Raw genomic sequence first — 16,400 nt, 5'->3', positions numbered from 1 at the left:
AATGTCATCCTAGTCATTCATCTTCATGCTGTTGAGAGGTCTTAGAAGTTCTAAAGTTGAAGCCTCTGCCATCCTGTTTTCATATGTTAAGGATTTACAGGGTGACATTCAGAATCATGCCACCTCATTTGCCAGTGTTGTCAAAGACACTGAAGGGTTCCTGGAAGAGAACCAAGCTAAGCTGAGCCCCCATGAGTCGACAGCTCTCCGGGAGAAACTTCATCAGGCTAAGGAGCAGTATGAGGCTCTCCAGGAAAGGACGAAGCTGGCCCAGAAGGAGCTGGAGGAAGTGGTGACCTCAGCCTTACAGCAGGAGACTGAAAAGGTAACCAGACTGCTGTGATGCTTGGTATTTTTCAAAAAAGAAAATTTTGGTACCTACACAAATAAAAGGTAATGAAGGGAAACTGCTTTACAGAGAGCATAGAATCACAAAAAAGGGTTAATTCAGGAGCAGATCTGAGAGCCAATATTTATTTTTATAAGAAACATCCTGAAGGACTTTAAGTCAGGAATAGTTGGTAGTAAGTTCATATTCCAAATCATCGCCATCATCATCATCATCATCCTTGGGGAAAAAGCAAATGGCATATTTCTAACATGAATCTGGACTGGTGATCCAAGGGTACTAGTGAAAATACCTGGACAGTCTTAATGGGCCACAAGCTGTCCTCAAGCTGCCACTATAGTTTCAGTGGGAAGTCATGGCACTGGGATAAACCTAAAAGAAGATAAAGTCGCATGGTCTTCTGCACCCCACTCAGCACTGGCTTATTGAATCAAAGTTCTTTTTCTGGCTGTGAACTTGTACAGTAATGAGGGAGGTAGAGAATGTGGAAAGAGAAGTAAGTTACCTGAAGGTGAATTCTGAAATACATGAATATATCGCTTGGCATAACCTGTTTTATTAAAGTACTTGAAGAGTCAGAAAATAGAATTTGAGAGACAAGTTTCAGAATTCAGTGCTCTACTTGGCAGAGAAAATGCTGGGAGTAGTCTGCATTTTCCTTAAGGAAGAACAGAAAGGTAATTGAGTGTGACTGTGCTATTTTTTATCCTACCAAGGCAGTGTATAACTTCTGCGTACCTAGAAAGGATTCCATAAAGCTTGGAGGTGCCAGGACTAAATCATCTCTTAACAAAGCCCTTTCAGATCCTGGGATTTGCCACCCTCCTGCTCCTTTATTAAAAGCAGTGAGATAGAGATCAAATTTAGGGGTTGTTTTAAATTATTTTTCAACAGATTTAGAAGATGCTTATTTTTCTCTGTGGATGCAAAGACTGTTTATACCCAGCCTTAGAGCTGCTGCTGCTTTTTTTTTTTTTTTTTTTTAAGCCTAAATGTCTTCCCCTTTACTTAACCTTTGGTTCATAGCTGAGTATCTAAGGCCTTCTCACTAGACTCCCCCTGTGGCTTTCAGAGTAAAGCAGCAAAGGAACTGGAAGAGAACAGGAGTAAGATCGATGCTCTCTTGGATTGGCTGACTTCCCACCCAGTGGGATCATTGGGTGGACAGATGGAGCAGGTCTCAGGAGGTAACCTGGAGAAAGGAGCCTTGGATACCACTGATGGTCACATGGGGGTGAACCAAGCCCCAGAGACGCTGGACAAGCAATGTGAGAAGTTGAAGGTGAGCATGTTAGCTTGTTCTTACAATGCTGGGTGAATCTCTGCGGCCCTGGGCAAGTCACCATAACCTCCTGCCCTAAGTCCAGTGAGCACTTCTCAGTTCATATCTTCTTTGATTTCTCAGTAGACTAGACAGTCTTGACCACTCCCCTTGAAATAGTTTCTCCCTTGTTTCCATAGCACTATCTGCCCTGATAATCCTCCTCCCTTTCCTCTGGCCAGCTTTTGAAATACTGATATGCTTCCAGGTTGTAGCCTAGGCCTCTTCTCGTCTTTCAGAATATATTTTCCTTGGGTAATCTCATCCACCCACGACACCTCACTTCCTATTTGTACTAGTGGTTTCCATGTATATATTTGTCTCCAGCCCAGATGCCTGCCCTGAGCTTCAAACCAGTGTATAAATCCATCTGCCTGTTTGCAACTTGGAACCACAAGCACCTCAACCTGAGAACTAGACCTCCTATTTTCTAAAATACCCCTCCCCCACTGAACATGTTCTCCTTCCTATATTCCCACTTGCTTGCCTGGACTAAACATCACCCTAGATTCCTTTCCTTCCCTCACTCTCCCATATTGAATCAGTCATCAAACCCCACGCTTCTTATAGCTCTTTTAAAATCATCCACACGTTTTTATCTTCATCGAGATATTAATTGCAGTTCAGACTGCTGTCAGCTCTCACTTGTGTTATAGTAACTTCTGGTCTCCTTGACTCTTGGCTTTTACCCTCCAATCCATTCCCTCACTATTAAGTGATCTTTTTAAGATGCTGTGTCCCTGCTTAACCCTTTTAATAGTTCCCTGCTGCCCTTAGGAAACTATTTCTTACTCATCTCTACTCATCTATTTATTCAGCAAATATTGAGGGCCTGATGCATGACAGGTATTGGAGATAAACCAGTGAACCAGCCAGATCCACCATCTCCAAGACATTAACTGACATATGCAGGTATATTGTATTACATGATTGAAAGACTATTCAGGGAACTTAGAAGACACACGGATCACATACGTTAGTGATCCCTTTATAGCGTACAAAACTGGTTTAGCTGACATGCTTCTGTTGAACAGCCTGTGTGGGCCATTGCCTTATTTTGTATTCATAGGATTTCTGCCTCTTGCATGCTACTTCTGTGCTTGGAAGATCCATTGTAGTGTGTACCCTAAAGCCATGGCAGTCTTGGCACAGAGCAGAAATGGTCCTGCTGTCACAGGGGCTTCCTGATACTGCTTGCTGGCAGCTCCATCTAGGAAGGACACTGTCTTACCTGTGGGTGGATGAGAGTGGGGACATCTGGGCAGTATACAGACAAGCTGTAGTACTGTCCCTTACTGTCTCTTTGAGCAGGATATATTTGTTACCCCAGCTTCCCTGAGATGACGTCGGAAGCTGAAGCTATCAGGTTGCTATTCTCCTTCTCTAGGGAGTTGCATAAACAGTATGGATAGTTAAGAACACTTACTGAGCTCCCAGTGACTTCTGTTAGACTCAGGAAGAACATTTTAGGAACAAAGCCAAGCAACCACAACTGTCCTAAAAGAACTTACGTTCCACTGAAACAGAAAGAAGGTCTACATGTCTGTACATAGACATAACACATACAAATAAAACGTACAGATTACCTGTACTATCCAGAAATACAGTCTATTCTCACTAATATACAAATTGTTTATTTAAAGAATTAATTTTCCAACATTTTTTCTAGTAGGGACAGTCATCAAGGATATGTGAATGACACATTTCACAGCTTAGCATTTGCAGTTTTTATGCCGTCATATGTATGACTTATGCAGCTTACTGTCTCCTTCCATCAGTGTGGGTAGTTTTAGTTGGCCATTTGTACCTTCTCGTAGATCTGGGGTAGTTTAGTGATGAAGAGAGTCAGGTTCAAGTCACAGTTTGTCCCTTAACAAACTGCATGACCTTAGTCAAGACATACAACACCTTTTTGGTATTAACTTATCCCATCCTTGATATGGGAATTATATGGTCGGCCTACACTACAGATGGTGGCACGAGTATTATGAGATAATACATGAAAACTGTCAGATCCTAGATGAGTCAGTTCATCTGGGATTAGTAGATGGCATAATGCATAGAGAGTGAGAGATATTAATGATTTCTGAGCAGCTGGAAAAGTGACCTATTGAGATCTCTCCCTACTTCTAGCTGTAGACATAAACAACTTATTGTGGTTTCCCTACTGATTGTCCTTTGTTTGGGGGGATTTTTGCCAGGCTCGTCACCAGGAATTGCTGTCTCAGCAGCAGAATTTCATCCTGGCCACCCAGTCTGCTCAGGCCTTCCTGGACCAGCATGGCCACAATCTCACACCCGAGGAGCAGCAGATGCTGCAAGAAAAGCTCGGAGAACTAAAGGAGCAGTATGTGACTTCCCTGGCCCAGTCAGAGGCAGAACTGAAGCAGGTGCAGACACTACGGGATGAGCTGCAGAAGTTTCTGCAGGATCATCGAGAGTTTGAAAACTGGCTGGAACGGTCTGAGAAAGAGCTGGAGAACATGCACAAGCGAGACAGCAGCCCCGAGGCCCTTCCCGCCCTACTCAAGCGACAGGGGAGCTTCTCGGAGGATGTAATTTCCCACAAAGGAGACTTGAGATTTGTGACTATCTCAGGACAGAAAGTCTTGGACACAGAAAACAGCCTTGAGGAAGGCAAAGAACCATCAGCAACTGGAACCTTAGTGAAGGACAAGCTGAAGGATGCAACAGAAAGATACAGTGCTCTCCATTCAAAGGTAGAGGAGAGGTTCCTGGCAGCCCCTGGTGAAACAGTCATGGCAGCCCTCACACAACTGTGGGTAGTTTCTGGGGCTTACCATAAGAACCTCAGACACAGTGAACAAGCTGATTTGTAGATTGACCATGGGTAGAATGAGTGTTTATGAGTTCTGAAAAATTGCAAAATATAGAGGCCCAGGGGCTCATGCCTGATCTGAGCAATATCCAGGGGTATGTCTCACTGCAGTGGTGAAGGTGGAAGTGCTCACCTCCCTGTGTCCTGACCAGCAGCCATGGCCTCCCAAGAGACAGAGCACAGGGAGACTTAAACCAAATACACAGTCTTTATTCCTGGACAGAACATCTAGGGTAAATCCTTATCTTCCTCCCTATCAAAGAACTCCCTTTAGCTCCCAAGACATAGAATCCAGTCAGTTCTTCTTACCTGTTTTGTGCTTTTTGCCAACATCTTTCACCCCCAAAAGGAACACGTTTTGTACCTCTCAGTCCCCACCTCTGCCTGCAACCTGATGTATATTTCTTTGGTGGCTTGTCATACAACTAAACCTTCCCAGGTATGTAATAAAGTGGAGGTGGATAGTATGGCTCAAACAGTCAGGACCCCACTTACAGAAAAGTGTTGCTACCATCTATCTGTGGGGGCCCACACTAACCTTAACTGTAGTTACAGTCAGTTCCCTGTAACATAGCCAGAGCTCTTTGGACTGTGCCTGGGAAGCTGCTGCCTTTGGCCTGACCCACTTAAGTCTGCTTTCCCTTCTTTTTTTTTCTTACGGCGCAGTGTACACGACTGGGCGCTCACCTGAACTTGCTGCTAGGCCAGTATCAGAAGTTCCAGAGCAGTGCCGAAAGCCTGCAGGCCTGGATGAAAGCTTGTGAGGCCAACGTGGAGAAGCTCCTCTCAGAAACTGTTGCCTCTGACCCTGGGGTCCTGCAACAGCAGCTTGTGACCACAAAGGTGAGCCAATACACAAGCTGTTGTGCTGCATGGCTTAGAGTAGCTTCAGAGCGAAGCAAATGCTTGCATAGGTTAAAGGCAGTGGTTGGGATGCCGTGGACAACATATGATTCCTAAAAACTTTATTCTGATGTCTGTGGCTATGGATAAACAGAATTTATTCTATAAAGCTGCTCAGTAGCTCTCAATACCTAGAACCAGCTTTGATTATGCACTTGTGATGGTTTTCTTTTGTCCTTTTTCATGGACAAGCAGCAGTTGCAGGAGGAATTGGCTGAGCATCAAGTACCTGTAGAAAAGCTCCAAAAGGTAGCTCATGACTTCATGGAAATTGAAGGGGAGCCAGCCCCAGACCACAGGCATGTTCAAGAAACTACAGGTATGAAGCAGCAATAGCCAGAGTGTTCCCCTAATTCCTAGTATGTGCCTCTGTTCTGTAACATATCACATTGTGTTGTACACGTATCTGTGGTGCTAGCTAGGGGCTGTGGATATAAACACGAATAGCTCACCCTCTAATGAACTTTATTCTTACACCATACGAGGCCTTCATGGTCTGACTTCAACCTCTTTTCCCCAGGCACTCGCCTTCTAGCCACACCCGACTTCTTCCCTTTCCCAAGTCATTTCCTCATTACTTTACCCCTGAAGTTTTTCCTATTGCTTAGCTGCTAACATTTATTGAGTCCTTACCATGCATGATGAAATCTTGCTCATGCTTCAAGATGTAACCGGGAAGTTACTTCCTTTGTAAAGTCCTGACACCACCCCCGCCCCGACCCCCAAGAAGAAGTAAAAGATAAGAACTAATCATTCTTCCTTCGGGTTTCTCTAGTACAGTACTCCTAGTACCAATCTAGCACTTATGATTTTACTATTGTGGTTAGTTGATGTGCCTTCCACTACCTATGCTCTCTTTTAGAGTTTTAAGGTTTGTAGAAGGCAGGGACTTTATCATAATAATCTTTAGTCCTCAGCATCGAGCACAATTCCTGGCACTTAGTAGGCGCTAAATATATAACGCTTCTTGAATTTGGTTCAAATAGTGATGTATTTAGGCTTATTTTTCTTTCTGTTTGTCTTGATTTCTGTTGTTATTATAACTAACATGTACAATTTAAATATGTTTTCTTTTTAAAGTGCAACACAAAAATTGTCCCCACTCTCTCTTCTCATGGCCTTGAATTTCCAGATTCCATACTCAGCCATTTCCAAAGCCTCTCCAGTAGCTTGGCAGAGCGCTCTGCTCTGCTGCAGAAAGCCATTGCCCAGTCTCAGAGTGTCCAGGAAAGCCTGGACAGCTTGTTACAGTCCATCGGTGAAGTTGAAAATAACCTGGAAGAGGAGAAGGTGGCACCGCTGTCATCAGGAGTCATACAGGAAGCCCTGGCCACTAACATGGTGAGACCTGCGCCCCAAGAGTTAGCATAGTGGGTATATTTGCCATGTTCCATAATGATATCATTTGGAAAAAGTATCGGGAAAAGAATTCATTTCCATGAATCTTCTAATAAGACTTAGAAATGTCGACTAATCCATGTAAAGGTTTGTCTACCCAATTTCCAAACCATTGGTAAGCTTGAGGAAAAGTGGTGATGGCAAAGTCACTGGTCACATGGGGTGGAGAACTGAGGGTATTGATGGTATTCTGAAGTTTCAGTTGCAATCCTCCAACCCTCCTTGAGGAGGTGAGCATGTAGTTGCTAGAAGCTTATTAGTTTGTGGCTCAGATATCCTGGAATAAGTGAGCCAGGAGCTGACAGACGTGTTCTTGACGACAGAAATTGAAGCAGGACATTGCTCGGCAGAAGAGCAGCTTGGAGGCCACACGTGAGATGGTGACCCGATTCACGGAGACGGCAGACAGCAACTCGGCCGCAGTGCTGCAGGGCAAACTGGCCGAGGTGAGCCAGCGCTTTGAACAGCTCCGGCTACAGCAGCAAGAAAAGGAGAGCTCCCTAAAGAAGCTTCTGCCCCAGGCAGAGATGTTTGAGCATCTCTCTGATAAGCTGCAGCGATTCATGGAAAACAAAAGTCGGTTGCTGGCCTCTGGGAATCAGCCAGATCAAGATATTGCACATTTCTTCCAACAGATCCAGGTAAGGATATATCTGCCAGATGGGCAGAATAAAGGGGAAAGAAAGGCAAGGAAAAAAACATATTTACTGAACACATAATATGTCAGTCAATGTACTGGAAACTTTACCTGCATTGTCTTAAAGAATTCTCACAGCCATCCTGTAAGCTAGATATTGTTTGTTCATTTTTTAAAAACACAGACTAGATTTATTTTTCACTCATATTACATGTTCAACCCACATCAGCAGGAATACTTAGCTCATCAAGGTCACTCAGTCTTTCAAGTTGATGGAAACTTCATCCTGACATATGTTTTCACGATTACTACTGCAAGGGGAAGAGGACATATCATATCCATTTACATTTTATTAGTCAAAGCAAGTTTCACATGACCATAGCTGACTTTCAAGGGGGTGGAGAAATGTAATCCTACCATATATCTAGTAGGTGCAGAGCTGAAAATCTTTGGTGAAGAGTTATTACCTCCTGTAGATACAGATGTATATCCAGGAACAGAATTTCTGGGTCATAGTACCTGCCTGTACTTAATTTGACCAAGTAGTAGCTAACTTGAGCTCCAGAATGGCTGCACCTGCCCACATTCCCACCTGTAGTACCTCAACATTGTTGTATTCTCACATCGCTGCCTTGGGTTTATCCAATTATCTAACGTTTTCCATATTGTACTGCAATCTCATTGTTTTGTTTGGTTTGCTCTCCTAACTTTTTGCTTTTGGTTTTGAAAATTTTTAAACTTAAAAGTAAAAGGAACAGCACAATAAACATCAGCATACTTTTCACCTGGATCCACCAGTTGCTGTTTTTTCTCTCTTTATAAATATATAAAAGAGTATCACTATGGGCTTCTATTTTCATTATCATCATTGTTCTTTTTTATGCTCAAACGTTTTCAAATGTGGTCAGTGGGTGCCCCTTTAAGCTGTCTCCTGGTCTTTTTGACATGCCCCTACCAGTATATGAGTACTCTCTTACTTTCTGGCACAATAAGATGTGTCATGGTCACCTTGTAGTTTCCCTGTCACATACCTGAAATCACGTGTTTCTCCAAGGAGCCTCATTTTTTTTTTTTTTTGCGGTACGCGGGCCTCTCACTGTAGTGGCCTCTCCCATTGCGGAGCACAGGCTCCGGACGCGCAGGCCCAGCGGCCATGGCTCACGGGCCCAGCCGCTCCGCGGCATGTGGGATCTTCCTGGACTGGGGCACGAACCCATGTCCCCTGCATCGGCAGGCGGACTCTCAACCACTGCGCCACCAGGGAAGCCCAAGGAGCCTCATTTTTACTGGGGAAGTGTAATTAGATATCAGAATCCAGATAAGTAGATGAGCTGTTAGGGTGTCATTGCTTCTAGGTCCCTTAAGTGGATAGATTAGGAAATCTTGAAAGTTTTTTATATCATGTATTCATACTGATAATCCAGCTCGAACTCAACACCATAGGATTCTTCCTCCATTCCCTATTTGTGTCTTCCTCTGCCCACAGGGAGAACCCTCGTTTCCAACAACTTAATATATTATTTGCTATATCCTACAATAAAATAAGATCACTTTGGAATTACACTATTATTTCTACCAATAACAAACCTACTAAGTAAAATTCAAGATTTCTTTAGATTTCTTTTTGTCCTGAGACTCTGGCCTACTGTATACTATGTTCAAAGTTACCTGAATTTTTTTTCCCCTGTAATTTCTTATATAATTAGCTTTCTTTGTTTCTATTTGTATTCAACTCCAGGATTTTATTTTTCTTTGTAAAGTTTTATTTTTAAATATGTGAAACATTAAGAAAGCTCAGATGTTCCAAGACTGCTTTCTAAAGGATCAACAGTTGACTAAATTCTCATGGAATAATAATATCTATCTTGAAGAAACTATTTTGGGAATTAAAAAGTATCGGAGGTTGGAGATTGGTTCAAGATGGCGTAGTAGAAGGACGTGCTCTCACTCCCTCTTGTGAGAGCACCGGAATCACAACTAATTGCTGAACAGTCATCGACAGGAAGACACTGGAACTCACCAAAAAAGATACCCCATATCCAAAGACAAAGGAGAAGCCACAATGAGACAGTAGGAGGGGCGCAATCACAATAAAAGCAAATCCCATAACTGCTGGGTGGGTGACTCACAAACCAGAGAACACTTATACCACAGAAGTCCACCAACTGGAGTGAAGGTTCTGAGCCCCACGTCAGGCTTCCCAAGCTGGGGGTCCGGCAACAGGGGGGAGGAATTCCTGGAGCATCAGACCTTGACAGCTAGTGGGATTTGATTACAGGAATTAGACAGGACTGGGAGAAACAGAGACTCCATTCTTGGAGGGCACACACAAAGTAGTGTGTGCATCGGGACCCAGGAGAAGGAGCAGTGACCCCATAGGAGACTGAACCAGACGTACCTGCTAGTGTTGGAGGGTCTCCTGAAGAGGAGGGGGGTGGCTGTGTCTCACCAGCAGCAGAAGTTCTGGGAGGTACTCCTTGGCGTGAGCCCTCCCAGAGTCTGTCATTAGCCCCACCAAAGAGCCCCGGTAGGCTCCAGTGTTGGGTCACCTCAGGCCAAACAACCAACAGGGAGGGAACCCAGCCCCACCCATCAGCAGACAAGTGGATTAAAGTTTTACTGAGCTCTGCCCACCAGAGCAACACCCAGCTCTACCCATCACCAGTCCCTCCCATCAGGAAACTTGCACAAGCCTCTTAGATAGCCTCGTCCACCAGAGGGCAGACAGCAGAAGCAAGAAGTACAGTCCTGCAGCCTGTGGAACAAAAACCACATTCACAGAAAGATAGACAAGATGAAAAGGCAGAAGGCTATGTACCAGATAAAGGAACAAGATAAAACCACAGAAAAACAACTAAATGAAGTGGAGATAGGCAACCTTCCAGAAAAAGAATTCAGAATAATGATAGTGAAGATGATCCAGGACCTCGGAAAAAGAATGGAGGTAAAGATCAAGAAGATGCAAGAAATGTTTAACAAAGACCTAGAGAATTAAAGAACAAACAAACAGAGATGAACAATACAATAACTGAAATGAAAACTACACTAGAAGGAATCAATAGCAGAATAACTGAGGCAGAAGAATGGATAAGTGACCTAGAAGACAGAATGGTGGAATTCACTGCTGTGGAACAGAATAAAGAAAAAAGAATGAAAAGAAATGAAGACAGCCTAAGAGACCTCTGGGACAACATTAAACGCAACAACATTCGCATTATAGGGTTCCCAGAAGGAGAAAAGAGAGAGAAAGGACCAGAGAAAATATTTGAAGAGATTATAGTCGAAAACTTCCCTAACATGGGAAGGGAAATAGCCACCCATGTCCAGGAAGTGCAGAGAGTCCCATACAGGATAAACGCAAGGAGAAACACTCCGAGACACATAGTAACCAAATTGGCAAAAATTAAAGTCAAAGAAAACTTATTGAAAGCAGCAAGGGAAAAATGACAAATAACATGCAAGGGAACACCCATAAGGTTAACAGCTGATTTCTCAGCAGAAACTCTACAAGCCAGAAGGGAGTGGCATGACATATTTAAAGTGATGAAAGGGAAGAACCTACAACCAAGATTACTTTACCCGGCAAGGATCTCATTCACATTCTATGGAGAAATCAAAAGCTTTACAGACAAGCAAAAGCTAAGAGAATTCAGCACCACCAAACCAGCTCTACAACAAAGGCTAAAGGAACTTCTCTAAGTGGGAAACACGAGAAGAAAAGGACCTACAAAAACAAATGCATAACAATTAAGAAAGTGGTACTAGGAACATACATATCGATAATTACCTTTATGTGAATGGATTAAATGCTCCAACCAAAAGACACAGGCTCGTTGAATGGATACAAAAACAAGACCTATATTTATGCTGTCTACAAGAGACCCACTTCAGACCTAGGGACACATACAGACTGAAAGTGAGGGGATGGAAAAAGATATTCCATGCAAATGGAAATCAAAAGAAAGCTGGAATAGCAATACTCAAGCAGGTAAAATAGACTTTAAAATAAAGAATGTTACAAGAGACAAGGAAGGACACTGCATAATGATCAAGGGATCAATCGAAGAAGAAGATATAACAATTATAAATACATATGCTCCCAGCATAGGAGCACCTCAATACATAAGGCAACTAACAGCTATAAAAGAGGAAATCAACAGTAACAAAATAATAGTGGGGGCCTTTAACACCTCATTTACACCAATGGACAAATCATTCAAACAGAAAATTAATAAGGAAACACAAGCTTTAAATGACACAATACACCATATAGATTTAATTGATATTTATAGGACATTCCATCCAAAAACAGCAGATTACACTTTCTTCTCAAGTGCGCACAGAACATTCACCAGGGTAGGTCACATCTTGGGTCACAAATGAAGCCTCAGTAAATTTAATGAAATCATGTCAACCATCTTTTCTGACCACGACACTATGAGACTAGAAATCAATTACAGGGGAAAAAAACGTAAAAAACACAAACACATGGAGGTTAAACAATACGTTACTAAAGAACCAAAAGATCACGGAAGAAATCAAAGAGGAAATCAAAAAATACCTAGAGGCAAATGACAATGAAAACACAACGATCCAAAACCTATGGGATGCAGCAAAAGCAGTTCTAAGAGGGAAGTTTATAGCATTACAAGCCTACCTCAAGAAACAACAAACATCTCAAATAATCTAACTTTACACCTAAAGGAACTAGAGAAAGAACAAACAAAATCCAAAGTTAGTAGAAGGAAAGAAATCATAAAGATCAGAGCAGAAATAAATGAAATAGAAACAAAGAAAACAATTGCAAAGACCAATAAAACTAAAATCTGGTTCTTTGAGAAGATAAACAAAATTGATAAACCATTAGCCAGACTCATCAAGAAAAAGAGGGAGAGGACTCAAATCAATAAAATTAGAAATGAAAAAGGAGAAGTTACAACAGACAACACAGAAATACAAAGCATCCTAAGAGACTACTACAAGCAACTCTATGCCAATATAGTGGACACCCTGAAAGAAATGGACAAATTCTTAGAAAGGTATAGCCTTCGAAGACTGAACCAGGAAGAAATAGAAAATATGAACAGACCAATCACAAGTAAAATTGAAACAGTGATTAAAAATCTTCCAACAACCAAAAGTCCAGGACCAGAGGCTTCACAGGTGAATTCTATCAAACATTTAGAGAAAAGCTAACACCCATCCTTCTCAAACTCTTCCAAAAAATTGCAGAGGAAGGAACACTCCCAAACTCATTCTGTGAGGCCACCATCACCCTGATACCAAAACCAGACAAAGATACTACAAAAAAAAGAAAATTACAGACTAATATCACTGATGAATATAGATGCAAAACTCCTCAGCAAAATACTAGCAAACAGAATCCAACAACACATTAAAAGGATCATACACCATGATTAAGTGGGATTTATCCCAGGGATGCAAGGATTCGTCAATATATGCAAATCAATCAATGTGATACACCATATTAACAAATTGAAGAAGAAGAACCATATGATCATCTCAATAGATGCAGAAAAAGCTTTTAACAATATTCAACACCCATTTATGATAAAAACTCTCCAGAAAGTGGACATAGAGGGAACCTACCTCAACATAATGAAGGCCATATATGACAAACCCACAGCCAACATCATTCTCAATGGTGAAAAACAGAAAGCATTTCCTCTAAGTTCAGGAACAAGACAAGGATGTCTACTCTCACCACTATTATTAAACATAGTTTTGGAAGTCCTAGCCACAGCAATCAGAGAAGAAAAAGAAATAAACGGAATCCAAATTGGAAAAGAAGAAGTAAAACTGTCACTGTTTGCAGATGACATGATACTATACATAGAGAATCCTAAAGATGCCACCAGAAAACTACTAGAGCTAATCAATGAATGTGGTAAAGTAGCAGGATACAAAATTAATGCACAGAAATCTCTTGCATTCCTATACACTAATGATGAAAAATCTGAAAGAGAAATTAAGGAAACACTCCTACTTACCATTGCAACAAAAAGCATAAAATACCTAAGAAGAAACCTACCTAGGGAGACAGAAGACCTGTATGCAGAAAACTATAAGACACTGATGAAAGAAATTAAAGATGATACCAACAGATGGAGAGATATACCATGTTCTTGGATTGGAAGAATCAATATTGTGAAAATGACCATACTACCCAAAGCAGTCTACAGATTCAATGCAATTTCTATCAAATTACCAATGGCATTTCTTACAGAACTAGACCAAAAAAATCTTACAATTTGTGTGGAGACACAAAAGACCCCAAATAGCGGAAACAGTCTTGAGTGAAAAAAATGGAGCTGGAGGAATCAGACTTCCTGACTTCAGACTGTACTACAAAGCTACAGTAATCAAGACAATATGGTACTGGCACAAAAACAAATATAGTTCAGTGGAACAGGATAGAAAGTGTAGATAAACCCATGCACCTATGGTCAACTAACCTATGACAAAGGAGGCAAGGATATACAATGGAGAAAAGACAATCTATTCAATAAGTGGTGCTGGGAAAACTGGACAGCTACATGTAAAAGAATGAAATTAGAACACTCCCTAACACCATACACAAAAATAAACTCAAAATGGATTAGAGACTTAATGTAAGACCGGACACTATAAAACTCTTAGAGGAAAACATAGGAAGAACACTCTATGACATAAATCACAGCAAGATCCTTTTTGACCCACCTCCTAGAGGAATGGAAATAAAAACACAAATAAACAAATGGGACCTAATGAAACTTCAGAGCTTTTGCACAGCAAAGGAAACCATAAACAAGATGAAAAGACAACCCTCAGAATGGGAGAAAATACTTGCAAACGAATCAACGGACAAAGGATTAATCTCCAAAATACATAAACAGCTCTCGCAGCTCAATATTAAGGAAACAACCAACCCAATCCAAAAATGGGCAGAAGACCTAAATCTCTCCAGAGAAGACATACAGATGGCCAAGAAGCACATGAAAAGCTGCTCAACATCATTAATTATTAGAGAAATGCAAATCAAAACTACAATGAGGTATCACCTCATACCAGTTAGAATGGGCATCATCAGAAAATCTACAAACAACAAATGCTGCAGAGGGTGTGGAGAAAAGGGAACCCTCTTGCACTGTTGGTGGGAATGTAAATTGATACAGCCATTCTGGAGAACGGTGTGGAGGTTCCTTAAAAAACTAAAAATAAAATTACCATATGACCCAGCAGTCCCACTACTGGGCATATACCCAGAGAAAACCATTATTCAGAAAGACACATGCACCCCAATGTTTATTGCAGCACTATTTACAGTAGCCAGGTCATGGAAGCAACCTAAATGCCCATCGACAGACAAATGGATAAAGAAGATGTGGTACATATATACAATGGAATATTACCCAGCCATAAAAAGGAACAAAATTGGGTCATTTGTAGAGACATGGGTGGATCTAGAGACTGTTGTACAGAGTGAAGTAAGTCAGAAACAGAAAAACAAATATCGTATATTAACACATATATGTGGAATCTAGAAAAATGGTACAGATGAACCAGTTTGCAGGGCAGAAATTGAAACACAGATATACAGAACAAACGTATGGACACCAGGGGGAAAGTGGCAGGGGGTGGTGGTGGTGTGATGAATTGGGAGATTGGAATTGACATATATACACTAATATGTTTAAAATGGATAACTAATAAGAACCTGCTGTATAAAAAAATAAAATTCAAATTTCAAAAAAAAAGATAGCTCAAAAGTCAGAACTTTTCAAAAAGTTATATTCAGGGTGTAGGAAAGTGAATAAGGATATACTCTCACTCTCTTCCGTGTGTCTTCTATCCTATTCATCCCCACAGGTAGTGGATTTCACATTTATTATTTCTATTTATTTTTTTCCAAAATAAACACACCATTTCCAATTCTTCGTTACGCAAAAGGGGGTACAATACATAATCTTTTGCACTTTCCTTTTATACTTAATATGTCTTAGAAATCACTTAATTCATAGATATCCTCCTCTTTTTTTGTTGTTTTTAAACTATACATTCATTTTGAGGATGAACCGTAGTTTATTCCACCAGACTCTTGTTCTGGTTGTTTCCAAAATTGTGCTATTAAAAATGACACTGTAGTGAATAATTCTGTATTTTTTCCCTGTATTATTGGAAGTGTATCTTCAGAGTAATTCCTAGACTGGAATTGTTGCATCAGAGGGTAAACGGTTGTGTGGTTTTGTTAGATGTAGCCAAGTTCCCTCCATGAGGATTTCTCCGTTTTGCATCCCTAGCAGAAGTGTATGACAGTACTATATATTTCCCCTGCAGCCTCACCAATAGAATGTATTGTCAAGCATTTGAGTTTTTGCTAATCTAATTAATAAAACATATCTCAATGTGGTTTTAATTTTTTATTTCTTCTCTAAGTTGAATATATTTTTATACATTTAAGAGACATTTATTTGTAAATCATTGGTTCATGTATTTTGCTATCGTCTGCCAAGAGTTTGATTTTTTTTTCTTTCAACTTAACAAGAGTTCTGTATTAGGGAAATTAGTCCTTTATAACATGTTGGAAATGTTTTCTCACAGTTTGTCCTTTGCCTTTTGACTTTGCTTATGGTGTTTTTGGCCATATAAAAGTTGTTTTTTTTTTTTTAATTTTTACACAATAGATTTTATCACTTTTTTTAAACTGAAATATAGTTGACATACAATATTATGTTAGTTTCAGGTGTACAACATAGTGACTCAACATTTAAATACATAATGAAATGATTACCATGGTAGGGCTAGTAACCATCTGTCCCCATTCAGAGTTATTACAGTGTTATTGACCATGTTCCTTATGCTGTATATTATATCCCCATGACTTAAATTTATTTTAACTGGAAGTTTGCGCCTCTTAATTCCCTTCACCCATTTCACCCATTCTCCTAACCTT

At 40.9% G+C, this 16,400-nt stretch overlaps 1 protein-coding gene across 1 annotated transcript in view; it reads left to right on the top strand.

The window, feature by feature from the left end:
- MACF1 (microtubule actin crosslinking factor 1) overlaps positions 1–16,400 on the top strand; it is a gene marked incomplete at its 5' end in the record, with an annotated part of 341,097 nt that overhangs the window by 225,374 nt on the left and 99,323 nt on the right. Inside the window, 7 exons of the mRNA XM_082834746.1 lie at positions 92–325; positions 1,422–1,631; positions 3,872–4,390; positions 5,176–5,352; positions 5,608–5,731; positions 6,545–6,753; positions 7,134–7,451. Of these exons, the coding sequence (XP_082690872.1) occupies positions 92–325; positions 1,422–1,631; positions 3,872–4,390; positions 5,176–5,352; positions 5,608–5,731; positions 6,545–6,753; positions 7,134–7,451 (1,791 nt within the window). The remainder of the gene's footprint in view (positions 1–91; positions 326–1,421; positions 1,632–3,871; positions 4,391–5,175; positions 5,353–5,607; positions 5,732–6,544; positions 6,754–7,133; positions 7,452–16,400) is intronic.

This window comes from Leucopleurus acutus, assembly GCF_964270905.1.
Source record: "Leucopleurus acutus genome assembly, chromosome: 2".
Lineage (NCBI taxonomy): Eukaryota > Metazoa > Chordata > Mammalia > Artiodactyla > Delphinidae > Leucopleurus > Leucopleurus acutus.
The sequence above is the reverse complement of the archived record's forward strand: the minus strand, read 5'-3'. Positions and strand labels throughout refer to the sequence as shown.